A 16,579-nucleotide genomic window follows, 5' to 3' on the forward strand; every position below is an offset into this window, starting at 1 on the left:
TGTTAAATTTGCCCGCCACTCGCCGACATGGTTGCCGGATCGGTCGAAAAATCTTTATCGGGCGTAGCGGGTGATAACTCAAAATTTTCCAGGAATCTGGCAATTTGGATGATCCGTTTGGGGAAAACCCGGGAAATTGGAGGAGATGTGTCGAGGAAATTGTAAATGAAACTAAATTGCTAACTGACTCAGTGGGAAATGAAAATTTCGGAATTTCACGTGAAACAGATCATGAAATTTCAGAAATTTCAAACTGTGAAAATTGTGCCTTTCTTCTATTTTTTTGTGATTGAGTACGGGTTGCATACTCTAGCCCCTAAAAAGTATGAAATATAATCAGTGCAAACTCACTGATTTGCAGGAGTTTGCACTGATTCCTACCTCGATCAGTTGCATGCTCATTTTCTCGTTTTAATTTTTACATTTTTTAGCTTCTGTTCCAGTTGAGAATGGGCATGTAATTGGCCCGAAACGTCCTGGTTGTTTATGTATCCTCTAGCCTTGTATACCCATTTGTTTTTTGTATTTTAGTGTGTTTTTATTAAAATAAAGTAATATAATAATGTGCAAGAATAATAAAGATAATGTAATGAACAATAATAATGTTTGTCTTTTGCAGTTATGCGGTAAATACTGATACCATTCCTATCAATTCAGTGCCCTAGATCATAGATAATTATTCTTGACGAAAATTTTTTTTAATTGGATTGATCCAAATCCTCCATTGTGAAATGAAACTGAATGGACGGAGGTAGGTGAGGGTATGCTACTGTTCCGAGTTTCTTCCCTTTTGATCGTTGCACAAAACAATAAGTGAAACTGTGCATGGTTGATGTGCCTCAAACGTCTTTTGTGAAGTAATGACCAATACCTTTTGGCCCAGATGACCCCTTAACTACAATAAGTAAAGAGCTTTTTCTAGCCGTTCCTAACATGTCTACCAATAATTCTTGAACAAGGTTACAAATGAAAGAAGATAATAACATTTCCACTAATTTTTCCAGTAAAATATTATAAATGAGAGAATAAAATTTCGCCCTAAAATACGCTGAAGGCCGTACTCATTTGCGAAAATAATATAGTAAGTAAGTAAGTAAGTAAGTAAGTAAGGCCGGGCTGGCCGGCGAGGCGCCCTCAAGGGGCCAAGGCAACTGGCAACTGCCGTCGTGCACCCCGAAGTTGGACCGTACTCCTTAACATATCTTCGTACTATTGACACATTGAGTATCATCTATATTTCCGCAAGGCTCAGCGGCCGTCTGATAGCCAACGGAAGGTCTTATCAAAGACTGTGGCAGACGCTGCAGAGCACGGACTTTCGGAGCACGACCATGCCTCCACCGAGTTGGACTATGTTGATGCAATCTACACTGATAGGTAGCGCTGGCAGTCGCGCACACTACGAGTGATTACCGATTTTTCACAACCCAGTCGAACAGTGCAGACGGATTACTTACTGGGTGACTATGTCCCTCCCGCACCCTGTAACCTCGAAGGGTCAGGGTATTGGAGTGGCATAGTCATCCACAGTCACGATGACTGATATTTGAGTGTCCTCAAATATCAGTCACCTCCGGGGATTGAACCCGGGACCTCAGTGTTGGCAGCGAACTGCCTTGACCACTACACCACTGAGGCTGACGCGAAAATAATTTAACCAATTGACCTTTTTTATACTGAGTTACTGAAGTTTTCTGGGTCCGTCGTTTTTATTCGCCGAGCTCCCAGATGCGGATCTAGCAATTTGGCAACACCGGAAGTCCTCCATCCAAATCTGTGTTAAATAATCGATTCTTGTCGGAGCACCTGGCCCCTCTAAGAATCGATATATTTCCATAGGTTTTATATTGGAGAAAGAAAACGTTGCCAATTTTCTGGATCCGCCAATGGCTCCATTATTGGGGTACACGGCTCGTAGGTCCAGAACTTTAAGCTCTTTTTCGAAAAGGTTATAATCAACACAAGCTAAGGTTTTTTAATGGAGAATAATTCATTAAGAATGATAGAACAGATCTCTTTGTCACGAAAGAGGAAATAATGCCTAAAAACCGATTCATGACTTGCGAAATGATGAGTGCATTCCAGGTGCATTTTTGGAGTGTTTCACATGAAATCTCTGAGATAACCTTCCACTTTCATGCGAAGAATTTTTTAATCGGACAAAAACACCCATAACGCCTTTGTGAAGAGAAACTAGGCACATGCATCATGGCCTAGATCAAGTAGTGAGAGGGATAATCACGTCTGGGGAGGCATATTCGAACGTCAAGCATTTTTTTCCGAATCGGAAAACTCTTAATGCAGTTGCAAAACAGCTGTTCATTAATTCATTTTTTGTGTGGGTCGCGTCATGGAGAAAGAAAGTCAAACCTACGACTGTTTCCTGTAAGTCGAATTCGGGAACCCTTCATGAGCCCACCTTAATACGACCCATGTCACTTGATCAATGGCCAGACTCGATAGAAGTGGTTTAGTTAAAACGTTTCAGCGTCTCTTAGTTTTTGGCTCGTAATGATTTTGCTAAAGCACCTGGTTGCTCTGGGCTTCCTTATTACATGCTCAGTTTTGTGCAACGATGAAAAAAGTAAGTTGTTCCTTCATTCACTCATCTTCCACCTCATTGTAATACATTTTTGTACACCCATTAAGATTATTCCGCGATAATATTAAAAGCAATGAGAATGATTTAAAAAGGTTTACAGATTTTAAGTTGAACATCACCATTGTAAGAGCAGGCAATGAAAAAAACCGAGGTATTGCGAACGTTTCGAAAGCTTCAGTGAAGGGACGTACACAATACCTCGGCTTTTTCATTACCTGCGATTCATGGGTAGGCAATGATAAAATTAGAAACTGCTGTTTTAATGTAAATGAAAACCTGGATTTTAATCTTAACTGATAAAATGATCAAGTTCAGTATTGTGAATGATAGAGGTCGAGATATTCTATACATAATAAATACTGGGAATGAATGATATTGAAATGGTGCAATCATTGAACCCGTGTCGTCACCTCTTTGAAATCTGAATTTCTACCGAAACTTGAGAATAGATCCATAAGGACCGTGAAAATTCTGTGAACGGATTCTTACCAAAAGAAAGAAAAAGTTTCCATTTGAACATTTTTGCAGGATACCTCCTGAAGCACTGCACTCAGCTATGGCTAATAAACCAATAAGTGGTTCATATGGAACACCTCTAATAATATTAAAGACAACTTATAATAATAATAATAGCACATACACATACTACCTTGGTAATGGTAAATATATACCTTATAGAATGTTACGAGATACCTTAGTATGGTTCACAGATCGAGAATCATTAGTTTATTTACGACTAATAGTGGTGTTCCATATGAACCACTAATTTTTTTATAAAGCCATTGATTTTTCTCCCTGTGGTACGTGAAGCTTCACTTTGATTTTCTTCAGCACCATGCAGGGCATATTTCCCCGCGGACGGTCAAAAATCGACAATGACTTTATAGACACATGGATAACATGAATACGGGTTTTATACTTGGACTGCTTGGACTACTTGGAGTGCAATAAAATACAATCTACGCGTTAATTTCCTTTTTAGATATTATCACTAGAAATTTTGATAGGAATTGAGAGGTTTCGATAAGGGCCGTTCTTGGGTCCACCTTTGGTAAATTTTTGCATGTCTACCATTTTGTTTCATCGAGTATCTATATATTTTACGGATTGTATCATAATTTGTTCGTTTTCGGACTTTTTTCGGGTTCAATACTGAAACATGGGTCTTGAAGCCCAACTCTGGAGAAAAGTGCACGGGTTTGCGATCGAATGCCGGAAAATCGGCCGTTAGACCCGTGTTTCGGCCAATTAGCCCTAAAAAGAGACCGAAAATGATCAAATAATGATGCATTACGTAAAATACAGACCTAAATGAGCATTAAGGGTCGAGTCGTCAAAATTCAAAGTGGGCCCAAAAATAGCCCTTATATACACCCCCCCCCCCTACTAGGGGTAGGGGTATTATACCCCTACTTTTCAGAGATTACGATTACAAAGGCAAAAAATATCACACACAATTCCGTGCAGTGATGATGACGAGCCATATCCCTAAAAAAAATACAAAAAATGCGAAATACCACACCGAAAACAGAGATAATGGTCGCAAACTGTTGCTAGAGCAAAAATAAGAGTTGTTTCTATCAGTAAATGTCGCAAAAATCACGATGAGCGCATTGGCAAAGTTTGAAATGCACTCCTAACTTGACAATCTGCGTGAGAAATTGGCGCTTTTTTGAGCTTCCCGCTTCAAGAACGATACTACGGCACAGGTGAACATTTGGTTAGAGGTTTCGTTCTATTCAACCCCTGAGCACTAGGATACTTCACGATATTCAATATGGCTGACACCAATCCGCCAAAACACATGTGCCTAGACGAGATCACAAACATTTTTTAAAAACCCAGCGTGCTTACCTTCACAATTTCTTCGCGTTGATAAAGATTCGTTTTGGTCTTGTGCTCCCGATTCCGATTTGCGTGCGGAAACGTCGGCTATGTTGAGTGTTGCTATTGCGAAAGGGGTGAATGGAACGACTCCTCTAACGATTTGTTTACCTATGCCGTAGTATCGTTCTTGAAGCGGGAAGCTCAAAAAAGCGCCAATTTCTCACGCAGATTGTCAAGTTAGGAGTGCATTTCAAACTTTGCCAATGCGCTCATCGTGATTTTTGCGACATTTACTAATGGAAACAACTCTTATTTTTGCTCTAGCAAAAGTTTGCGACTGGCCCATTATCTCAGTTTTCGGTGTGGTATTTCGCACTTTGTTGTATGTCTTCAGGGATGGCTCGTGATCATCATTGCACGGAATTTTTTGTGATATTTTTTGCCTTTGCAATCGTAATCTCTGGAAAGGAGGGGTATCGATAAGGACTATTTTTGAGCCCACTCTGAATTTTGACGACTCCACCCTGCATGCTCATTTAGGTCCGTATTTTACGAAATGCATCATTATTTGATCATTTTCGGTCACTTTTTGGGGCTAATTGGCCTAAAGGCCAGTTTATCGGCATTCCACCGCAACCTAACCTAACTCTAATTATCGCTGTAGCAACAGATTGCAACAAGCCGATCAGTTTCAAAGTTTAATCATCGAAATGTATCTTAGCGTACTAATCGATTTCAGAGCCGAGGCCTCAGACACCCTGGGAGTGCAACGAGTGGTGTCACACGGAATTAGGATGCATCCACGATGAAGCGCCATGGGGTTTGCAATGGGTCGCAAACGGGGAACTAGGAAAGAAGTGCCAGTGCCAATTCGACCCGGCATTTTTGGAATATTTGGAGAGCCGGGGGATAAACCATCATTCGCATATAATACGAAAACTTAGAAAAAAGGGGACTCATGAAGTTAAGTCATTGTTGGAAAAATGGGAAATTCCACTGACTCATGATTGCGAAAGTGCAGCTCAGTCTCTCATCGAGGAGGAGCATGAACACCATATTCCAGGTGAGTCCCTGCCGTATATTGAGTGATTAAAGCTGCGATGACCTGGCTACATCTGCTAGCCATCTTTTTAAGTGTAAACTACCGTAAAAAAATCATGTTTCATCTACAAATACTACCAACATCAATTCAAATCACTCTATGTTTTATGCCCCTGCTGATTTTTTACTGCCTTCCTATATACAACATTAGATCAAGATTTTTCGGTTTTCGACCCATTGCAAACCCCATGGCGCTTCATCGTCGATGCATCCTAATTCCGTGTGACACCGCTCGTTGCACTCCCAGGGTTTCCGAGGCCTCGGCTCTGAAATCGATCAGTACGCTAAAATACATTTCGATGATTAAACTTCGAAACTGATCGGCATGTTGCAATCTGTTGCTACAGCAAATATAAGAGTTAGGTTATTTTGCGGAGGAATGCCGATAAATTGGTCCTTAGGCCAATTAGCCCCGAAAAGTTACCGAAAATGATCAAATAATGATGCATTTCGTAAAATACGGACCTAAATGAGCATGAAGGGTGGAGTTGTCAAAATTCAGATTGAGGGCCCAAAAATAGCCCTTATCGATACCCCTCCTTTCCAGAGATTACGATTGCAAAGGCAAAAAATATCACAAAAAATTCCGCGCAATGATGATCACGAGCCATCCCTGAAGACATACAAAAAGTGCGAAATACCACACCGAAAACTGAGATAATGGGCCAGTCGCAAATTTTTGTTGGAGCAAAAATAAGAGTTGTTTCTATCAGTAAATGTCGCAAAAATCACGATGAGCGCATTGGCAAAGTTTGAAATGCACAACAACTGTTCCTAACTTGACAATCTGCGTGAGAAATTGGCGCTTTTTCGAGCTTCCGGCTTCAAGAACGATACTACGGCACAGGTGAACGTTTGGTTAGAGGTTTCGTTCTATCCAACCCCTGAGCACTGGGATACTTCACGAAATTCAATATATAACAACTGTTCCTAACTTCACAATCTGTGTGAGAAATTGGCGTTTTTTTTAGCTTCCCGCTTCAAGAACGATACTACGGCACAGGTGAAAAAATCGTTAGAGGTTTCGTTCCATTCACTCCTTTCGCAATAGCAATACTCAACATAGCAGACGTTTCCGCACGCAAATCGGAATCGGGAGCACAAGACCAAAACGGATCTTTATCAACGCGAAGAAACACTTTCTGTCCGACTAGTTTGTGTACGATTGTTCCCAGGTTTTTTTCCAAATTTAAACTTGAAAAAAAATCTTATCATTCAAATAATATCGTGTAAGATGAAGCATTTATTTTAAATCTGTCGACTACGTAGTGTCGTTTTCTGCGCTGAGTTCGTTTTTAGCCTTTGAAAATGTATGCATTTACTTTTGTGAGCAATTTTGGCAATTTCCCTCACTTTCAGATTTTTTTTTTTTTTTTTTTTTTTTTTTTTTTTTTTTTTTTTTTTTTTTTTTTTTTTATGAGCTTCGATCCTAGCCACACCTTGAAAAAAAATTAATTAATATAAACTAGACGCTATGTGTATAATTTCTTTACCCGCTGATTACAAACAGTTCCGATGAAAAATTTCGCATGCGAGAATCCTGCGGTATCAAGACTATCTGTTCATTTCCGACCGAATATTGTAGCTGCAAATCCGAGGAGCGCTAATACAATTGATTCGATTGTGCCAAAGCTTGTCATCCGTTATCGATACAATTGGACGCACAGTTACAAACCAGTGGCGTGGCGTACTTTGCGATATATCCATTGATCTGTCATTTAAACCTACGGAAAAGGATCGATAAACGAGGTGTTCGCAACGAACACCTTAATATTCGATTTGTTACCACGGCTTCAATGGGGAAATATCGATAGTCGATTGTTCACGGAACAGTTTCCTCTTGCCGCTCCCTCCTCCTATGCAAATTAAAACCATTCGTTTTTACGACCGAGCAATTTATTAATGTTTCCACCGTGGGTATACTTGGATAGTTAGCTATGCGAGTCTTTAGTGACGCTCTTCTTTTGATGAGGTTGTAGATGGGTGTTATTGATGGGATCGAGGGTTTGCTGCGCTTTGTGCATTGTGCAAGCTGTATGATTAAAATTCACGCCGCCTCGTTTGGGACAAGGTCGGAAGTTGTCGGAAACCTTTGGCCGGGAAGTGAAAAAAGAATGGTATTAATGAAAATATATTCTTCTGAAGCTCTAATAGTGTACCTAAATACTATTTTAAATTAAAAAAAGTTAGCATCGCTTATATTTTTACTTTCATTCGACTTAAATTTATATTTCATCTAACTTAAATAAGTCTCAGCCACGGGGAAAAAGAGGTAGGGGTTAAGACCCAACTTGGGCATTCCCATTTAATTGTGGTAGTACCCAATTAAATTAGGCTACTAACCCAAGTGCTGCGCTACTACCACAATTTAAGGCGATAACCCATAACACATTTTTTCCGTGCAATTTAAATGATTTTAATTATCTTTAATACCGTTACTAAAAACAGTAAATAACTTGGTGTTCGAGACAGAAAAAAAAAAAAAATTGTTCAGAGAGGATAAAAATACTTTCTCTGCTTTGAACGCAAATATAATATGCAGAGTGTTATGACTTTAAAGGCACGGAGGATGACTCATTGCTGAAAAGTGACATAATACGCACACTGACTGACACCATCTCTACTTAAAGCAACAGTACACAATGATTCAAATGAAAGTGACGCAGATTCGAATTATTTCAAGCTCGTTTCAGAAATGTTTCCGAGAGTAAAGATGTTTTAAACTCTCACGTTATTGATGTAAGTCGTTATCGAGACAGGCAGTTAAAAGCGACAGGCAGAAAGGTGCATCATTGTGCCGAGCTTCAGCGCTAACGAAATTTTCAGAGATACATACATACATATAAGTCGCTTTACAGCACTCCCTCGCGCTAACCTCCACTGCTCTCTTGAAGCGGAAATTTTAAGAAATTACTTTTTTTATTTCAGCTCCCACTTCCAAAGCAAATTCTGCCTCCCTCCCCCGTTATATTTGGCTGAAACAACACCACTGCCGTGTAGAAACACCGAATATTTCCGTGACAATTTGATGTTAACCTCAAAGTGGTAAATTTGTATGAAGAAAGATGTGCTGGTAAATATCCGTGCAGGGCACATTGAATCGAGTCAATTAGAGAGGTCGGACATGAAATTATGACAAAAACTGCAAATGTTTAATTCGTCACATTTCAAATTTTAAGTGGTGCTTCTAGAATGAAATTTTACGAGGAAACCAATGGAACCACTTTAATTATATCAAATTGCTGTATGAACGGAGTTATGAGCTTCTAAAGTTTCCAAATCTCATCCGACCTCTTTCATTGACTCGATCCACCGGGGGGGGGGGGAGGAGGAGGAGGAGGGATCCGATGATTCGCCGACCTGTGATGCATACGTTCCCCTCAAAGTGCATTTTAATAAATTGCACGCAAAAATCTCGTTATTTCTCGCTCGCGTTGTTCCGCGGAGTATGAGAACAATCTGTCTGGCGGCGGGGGGGGGGGGGGGGGGGGGGCACGTGAAAAAATCATCGATTCCCCGTAATTTACCGGCGTAACCGGGTGTTATTTGTTATCCGATCCGCGAGTGGGCTTGAGAGCAAATAAATAGTGTAAAAGGGAGTGAAATAATAAGACGCATGGACAGGAGTGCGGGACGTCCATCTAATAAATTACTAGAGGTGCATCGTCACTGATTTATTTTCCCCGGTTCTCCGGCCGTCGGAACAGGGAAGTTCGTGCACCCCTTTTCGTTTACCCCCTTCGACGGATGGGGGGTGGGATACTCTCTTTATAATTGAAGCATGTTGGATGGAAAGGGCTCAAGGGCGCCTTTTTTGACGAAAACCGCGACATAACATTTGGGGTCTACGGGGTAAATGTGTCTGACAAACTCTTGATAATGGAACACTAAACAAGGTACGAGTTTAAGCTTTCTGATACATGTTTCTTAACCAGAATTTCACGTGGAGCACGACTCGCGCAACGAAAATTACTGAAACAAACTCCTAACGAAGATTCCTTTTATTTCCCACCTTTATACCTTTTACCTTTTTATTTCACATTGGTTACGCGGATTTTGAACTGCCCGCTCACAAGAAACTCAAAGCTCTACGTGAGTCAAATCGCGCACTACATTTTCAGCAAGCCTTTCAATCGAGCACTGTTCATTTCCCACCATGTGTTGTTCAAATTATAAGCAATTTGCTATAGCTGAGCCAAAGCGTCAAGATTGAGGTTGCCAGATTTTTGTATATCGCAGAGACTGTCATGATAACGTTTAGCGCGCGATGTGAATCACGCAGAGCATTGAGTTTTCATGAGCGGGTGGTTTGAATTCACGCATCAAGAATCATTAAATATCTTTGTAGGGAGTTAATTTCGGTAATTTTCGTTGTGCGTATCGCGTTTTACGTAAAATTTTGATTAAGGAACATGTATCAGAATGATAAAACTCGTACCTTGTCTAGTGGTCCATTGCCATCATTTGGACTAAAAAGACAAAAAAAGAATTCGCCGCGGAAAAAAATCAGGTAGCTTTTACCATGTCGACGGTGCAAGTGGTCAATCACATAACTCGTTTGCGGTGTCTGAAAATCTCCTATGTTATTGTTTTAAAGGAGAGCAAATTGACATTATTCCTTGAAGTTTATGCAGAATTTTCTTCGCACAGAGAAGAAAAATTACGGCAGTTTTAAATAATTACCGTTGAGAATTCCGTTTAAAAAATAAAGTACGACAGGAAGTCTGCTACGTCGCAAACCGAATTATGTGATTGCCGACTTACACCGTCGATATTCTGGTTAATATAGGGCACAACCAGAGAGTATGCTAACTTTCATCAAAATTATCGTGAAAGTAAAAAGACTTTTCCTTATTGTGACAATAATTTTGGTGGAAGTCACCATACTGTCTGCTTGTGCCGTTTTTTAACCAGAGGATGGTGAATTCTAACCAATTTTTTTTTTCCGTAAGGGGCTTGGAGGACAAGGCGAATAGGTGCAGTTTTTGCTATTTCAAGAAATACGTGTTTAAAGATTCAAAATTACATGGAGCCCTATGCCATAAAGAAAGTTTAAACTCACTTTTTGATGCTGTAGAGTTGGATTTTACTTGTGAATTTTTCACAACATATACTTTCAAATTAGTTTTAGTTGAATTCATTAACATCTCGATTCTTCAAAAACTCCACGCACTTTTAGACTGCGAAAGGAGATCGTCTGGCGTCACTTTAGTATGCGGGAAGTAACTACAAGAATAAAGATGGAGGATCTTCTGTCGCAGTCTAAAAGTACAGACACTTAATTGGGGTGGACTCCAGTAAAAAAAAGAATGATAAGATCTACTATAAGCCTACTTGATTTTTTACACAGTGATACTAATATTAGTGAAAATAACCAGAATTATGGTAATGTCACCAGAGCTCTGGTGATACTCACCATCATATGGTAAGTGCTCCCATAAAATCTGGTTTCAATAACCATATTCGTATCTCTGTGTCAGAGTATGGTAAAATCTACCATATTTTTTTCAGTCTCTATATGGCCTTGGTTATTCTGACTCTAGTCCTTTTCCTCTTAGTTATGATAAGCCACGGATAGGAGAGGGCCTCTGTTTCTATCAATATCTCCTTAAGATGTTTTAAAGCAAGTGAAATTTAGAGCGAGAGTGTGCCATTCGGTGTGAGGTGAAATTAATTCCCCACTGTTTGAGATGTCACGATCCGTGCACCGCGAAAGCTCGCGAAAGTTAGAAAAAGCTCTGAAATTTCGGCAACCACGAACGCTCGACCGATGAAACCGCGGCTGGACTTAGCTCCCGAGTGGAACGAAAACACGGGTTAGCGGACGGGTACAAAACCAACAGTCTCCAATTTGAAAGACAAGTAAGCAACTAGAGGACTCGCTTTCGGACCAGCGCTGCGCTGCATGGCCGGCTGTGGTCGTGCGCAGTGGCGTAGCGTGCTTTGCGATGTATCGATTGACCTGTCATTTAAACCTATGGAAAAGGATCCGTTTACAGGGTGTTCACAACGAACACCTTGATAATCGATTCTTGAGCATAGCTTCAAATGGGGAAATACCGATAGTGGATCACTCACGCCACGCCACTGGTCGAACTGTAATCAATCTCGAACGGAACACTCGGAAAATGCCCGATCCGTTTACGATTGGGAGGATCAGACCCTGAAACTCGTGACAGGGTCGTTCAGAGGGACAGTGCTCAATCAAAAACACTAAACTGGGCGCGACAAAAATATGAAATTCGTTTTTTTAAAGGATAAGAGAACAAAAAACACCCCTGAAAATAAAGAATTTCCATTGAGTAATTTGTAGGGTGGCAACAGATTTCTTCCCCCACAAGAAAAGGGAGGCGAAAAAGTAAAAATAAGGATGAGTCGAACTTCAGAGTGCCGTATGTTTAGAGTTAATAATAATTCTTCTGAGATGTGCTCAGTGCGAACATTAGTGCGATTGTCTAATTTTTCTTTATTATAGACAACAAATTACAAATCATTGAAAACTACTGGCTTAAATAAGTTTTTCCCTTTTTCGTCTCTTCCTTTTTTGTACTTATGTACTTTTCTATCTCAGAACTGGGGCGTGTTTCGACAAAACGATTCAATTTCAACGAAATTACTTGAGGCAGCGCGCGCCTTCATCGCGACCAGTTATGCAAAAAACGCGCCCGCGAGTTTAAATAGTTGCCGAACTAAAAATTGACTTTTAATCTCGTCTATCAAATGCATGCCGCTGAGAGCTTGTTGTAACGCGCGAAAGGTATCCTGGCGGCGGGGAACAAACTTCCTTAATTTAATTTCAAGCTCTAAACAAACTCATGCGTTTGCCTGCCGACACTTAATTGCGAGAAACGAGCTCTATATTTTTCACTCCATTCTCTCTCTCAACCTCTCATACCAGTCTTACTAAGATAGAGAAGTTACCATAATTTCAATTACTGCGTCAATGAAGGCGCGAAGTCAAGTTTTCGCCAACTTCAGAGGTACCAATCTGCTCTCGGAAGTTTTGGGTGCACTTTTACTTTCCAAGTTTGCGGATAGAGTTGCTCAAACTGTAAGTACGTCGGATGTGCTCAGATCAATATATTTATAATCGTTTCCCGAGCAAGTAGAAGCGGATTTCAAACTTTGACACGCGTAAGTTCAAGGAAAAAGCGAGGATATTCACACTCAATGTCAGATTATTTTTTCTAAAATATAGGATTCAAGATTTAAAATCAAATAAATATAATGTGATTATATAAATTTGACTGGTCCGTTTCAAAAGAATGTTTGCTAATCGATGGGGTTCTTTTTTAAAACTACGAAGTATGGAAAAGAACAAGAACACATACTACACTTTCTTCATTCCCAAATGAGGGGTTTGGGGAACAAGGCGCATAAGTGCAGTTTGTGAAAAAATTGAGATATTGACGATTTCAAGTAAAACTAGTCTTAATACAAATTCTGTGAAAAATTCGCTCCCAAATTCCAATTTTTAAGTATCAAAAAGTCAGTTTGAACTTTCTTTACGCCATACGGATCATTGTAATTTCGAAACTTTAGTTACGTATTTCTCGAAATAGCAAAATCTGCACTTATGCGCCTTGTCCTCCAAGTCGCTCAAATGTTTCTGAGTAAAATACAAGTTTGGTCGATTTGACCAAATATTTGGTCGATGAACCAGGTCCTCTTGGTTGATCCGAGTGAAAAATGTGACTCAAAGTAACTTAACGTAACCATAAACACGGAAAGTTTTAAATGTGTGGATTTGAACAGTTGTAAACCACAAGGAAAACTTGCGCTGAATTGAAAATAAAACTTCACGGCTTAATGACATTAGGGCGACGTTAAAACCTTTCCACTTGCACTCTCCTCGAAAGGTGAATTCAAACTTTCGAAAGTGGTCATCGTTGGCTACTCGCAAAAAAAAAAAAAAAAAAAAAAAAAAAAAAAAAAAAAAAAAAAAAACAGTGTTCGACCCAAATCATATTTGGAGGGAGGTTGTTACGTCCGTGGTTGGCATCACATCTAGTAAAGGTCGTCAGAAAATTTTGCCATCCCACTTAACTATGTTATGAAAATAGCTTAAAAATACAAGATTAAGGCCTTGAAGAAATGACGGTCGCAATGTTCCAACGAAGAATCCTCCACTTGTCATGACATTTCCAATCTGTGCGACTCTTAAAAATTGTTTGTGTACTTCATAATCGACGAATTTCATTTTTAACAATAAAACCCGGAGAATTATTAAAGTCATGTTACCAAAAACTAAAGTTGGCGTAAAAATCTGCATGCTTCCGTGATTACCTTTTAAACTTTAGACTAATTCTAAGGTCAGAAATCAACAGAAAAGTATTCCAATTTGCTAAGCACTGCAGTAGGTATACATGTTCCTCGCAGAATGATGTTTAATTCACTGCTGTTTCGCCATACAAATTACGTAAATTACGTAATTATTTACGTGAATTTTTGCGCACTTACAGCTCCCTAACTTGTTAGCGAAAAAGGCATGTTTTCCTATTTTGGAGCGATCATTAAGTTCATATAAATTAGACTTATGGCATTACGAGGAAAACTCGATTTAGAATTTTAGCCTTCACGACTCTCTTTGAAATCACAGCAACGCACCTCGTCTGATGTTTGAAACTGAGCACAAGTCATCAAACCCTGAACTTGTCGTTCCTCTGACGCGTCGCGTCGCGGGCGTAACGTCGTTTTCACATGAGCCCTGAAAAGGAAGAAGTCGAGGGGAAAGTAGGGCTCACCTATTCTGTCGTGCTAAGGCAAAACTCCGTATGAACATTTGAGAGTTGCCAAATTTTCTCGGCTAAAAATCCTAATTATTGAGGAAAGTCAAGCATTTTTTCCTTGAAATTTTCAGATATTTTAGATCGAGTTGGGAACAAAATTTGAAAAAAACGCTGTTAAAAATCCCGGCGCGAAATTCACGCTTACTCAGTTGCTATTTTGACCACCTCTTACTCTGAGTGTATGGATCCGGCGCGAAATAAGCTCGGCGCGAATTTCGCGCGCTGGCCGGAGTGAAAATCTGACAGGCAAACGTAAAACGGAACCGCCGCAGCATGGGTTTGAACTCGAGTCGCGGCAATGGTAAACGAGTGCTCTACCACTTCGCCATTTGGCGCTCGAATCAGATAGCCCTGAATTTACGATACTTGAGGTACCTCAAGTAATTCGTCCGTCCTTGGTGATATTCACGCTCTGATCTATTCACTCAGAGTACGGCGCGAAATTCGCGCTGGATTTTTTTTTCGCGCCGGCTATTCACTCGGAGTAAATCACTGATTTTTAACAGTGAATATATTCAAGATTTTCACAGTGAACCCAATTTTTATCAAAGGGAATACGGCAACGTCTGAAGGCCCGTACGGCGTTCTTCCCCAGCACGGCAGTGTAAATGTATCGACACCCTTACATCAGATGAGCCGCGACTTGTAAATTCGTTACGATTTCGAACACGTCATACCTCGCACAAGCCCGTTACCTTGACTTTTGACTTTCCCCCTCTACAAACACAGTTGACACGAAATTCCAGTCATTAGTCCCTTCCGGCTCGCACTCGGAGGTGTTTCTGTTTACCGATCCGCCCATTCGAATTCCGGGCTCCGTATCCAAACCCCATAAAAAAAACGCCGGGGCATCGAAAGAGGGGGTGGTCCGCCGACGACAAACGCGGAACCACCCTCTCTCCAAATATCCGTGCGGGAACGCCGCCGTACGGGCAGCTGCGGTGCCCGCTCTCGAGTGCAGCGTTCTGCGAGCGATGCACCCTGACATCCCTTGATGAATTTATAGGTGCTTATTTCGCAATTAGCATACTCCTTTTGAATCGCCGTATCGAGAGGGTTGAGTCTTCCGCATTGCCAGGAAAGTAAATACCATTAATCACTGCGACAGAAGTCGGACTTGTGCACCAATAAGCAAACCTGATCTATTTATATTTTCGCGCTCGAATGAACTCGCGTATGCTCGACGGAGCTTTCGAGCACTTGCGTGCTTTTTCAGAGATGGGGGAATTCGGATTCATCGTGTATCCTTGCAGTCGTGGAACCGAACTGGTGATTTATGGTGGATATTATTAATTACGCGACTGTATAGGTCAGCTGTTTTTGCGTATGCCATTTCTGAGAGCATGAAAAAACTCTCTCTCGTGACGTTATTTTAGTTTAGTGACAGGTTTTTTTTTTTTCTTATAAGTGACTGGTTTAAGTTAAATAACTTAAATACATCTTATTTCAGGGTTGAATCTTCAAATGTGCGAGCAAAACTTTATCAGCGGGGATAATGTCATCCTCGCTTTTACTAGATTCCCTTTTATACTCAGAGTCAAGACAATGTGAATCCATTTCTGATTAATTCCCGTATTTTAGGCCTCCACAGTGTCACAAACGGGAATAAACATTACATTTTCACCGATTGCAAAGATTATAATATAGAATAGGCCGGGGAATAACGGGTTTGGCAAGGAATAAACGGAATGAGAGAAGGAACGGAGAATGGAATTTGAGAATGAGCCGATCAAAGATTACAAAAAAGTGCTAATTTGTGTAACCTTTATTCCCGTTTGTGACTTAATGAGGGGGTGTTGTCTCGACTCTCAGTATAAAGGGACTCTATAGCTTTTACATGACTTTTACAGATTTCTAATTATAAAATTGCCTGCGTCTTCTTACAGTTTTCGGGGATGCAAATAGCAAAGATGCTTCTCGTGCTATTTTTGACGGTATAGGCCCTTCGAAACAGAGCGAGCACACATATCTTAGGGTTCTTCGTATCTCGAAGCAATTTGTCTAAATTTTCCGGGAGAAATCTTTTTGAGCCCCTCTAGGAAGCTCCTACTTTTACAGGAAGGTAGCAATTTTTCCTGCCCATGGTGACGAATAGGTCACCGTCTACATAAAAAAAGCTCAGACCAGGGCCTGAAACTTTTTAATAAAGAATGATGCAGTGTTGGATTGAAAAATAGGCAAAATGTGTGAGCGGTTTGATCAATTTTAAGGTCAGATGATTGGAAAATCGCATTTCATTCCGGCCTTTGAAGCCTGGAAT

The 16,579-nt window shown here is 40.4% G+C and overlaps 2 protein-coding genes across 3 annotated transcripts in view; one reads left to right on the forward strand and one right to left on the reverse strand.

The window, feature by feature from the left end:
* The window catches only part of RapGAP1 (Rap GTPase activating protein 1), a 711,927-nt gene that overhangs the window by 559,948 nt on the left and 135,400 nt on the right, over positions 1-16,579 (reverse strand). The gene's annotated exons all lie outside the window — the stretch shown is intronic.
* The window catches only part of LOC109036484 (uncharacterized), a 52,475-nt gene continuing 38,295 nt past the window's right edge, over positions 2,400-16,579 (forward strand). The window contains exons 1-2 of one of the 2 annotated variants that reach the window (XM_072301240.1): positions 2,400-2,584; positions 5,169-5,492. In XM_072301240.1, coding sequence (XP_072157341.1) covers positions 2,512-2,584; positions 5,169-5,492 — 397 coding nt within the window. In that variant the 5' untranslated portion in view covers positions 2,400-2,511. The remainder of the gene's footprint in view (positions 2,585-5,168; positions 5,493-16,579) is intronic. The other variant, XM_072301241.1, reaches the window with a different exon arrangement.

The sequence above is a fragment of the Bemisia tabaci genome, chromosome 6 (genome assembly GCF_918797505.1).
Source record: "Bemisia tabaci chromosome 6, PGI_BMITA_v3".
Lineage (NCBI taxonomy): Eukaryota > Metazoa > Arthropoda > Insecta > Hemiptera > Aleyrodidae > Bemisia > Bemisia tabaci.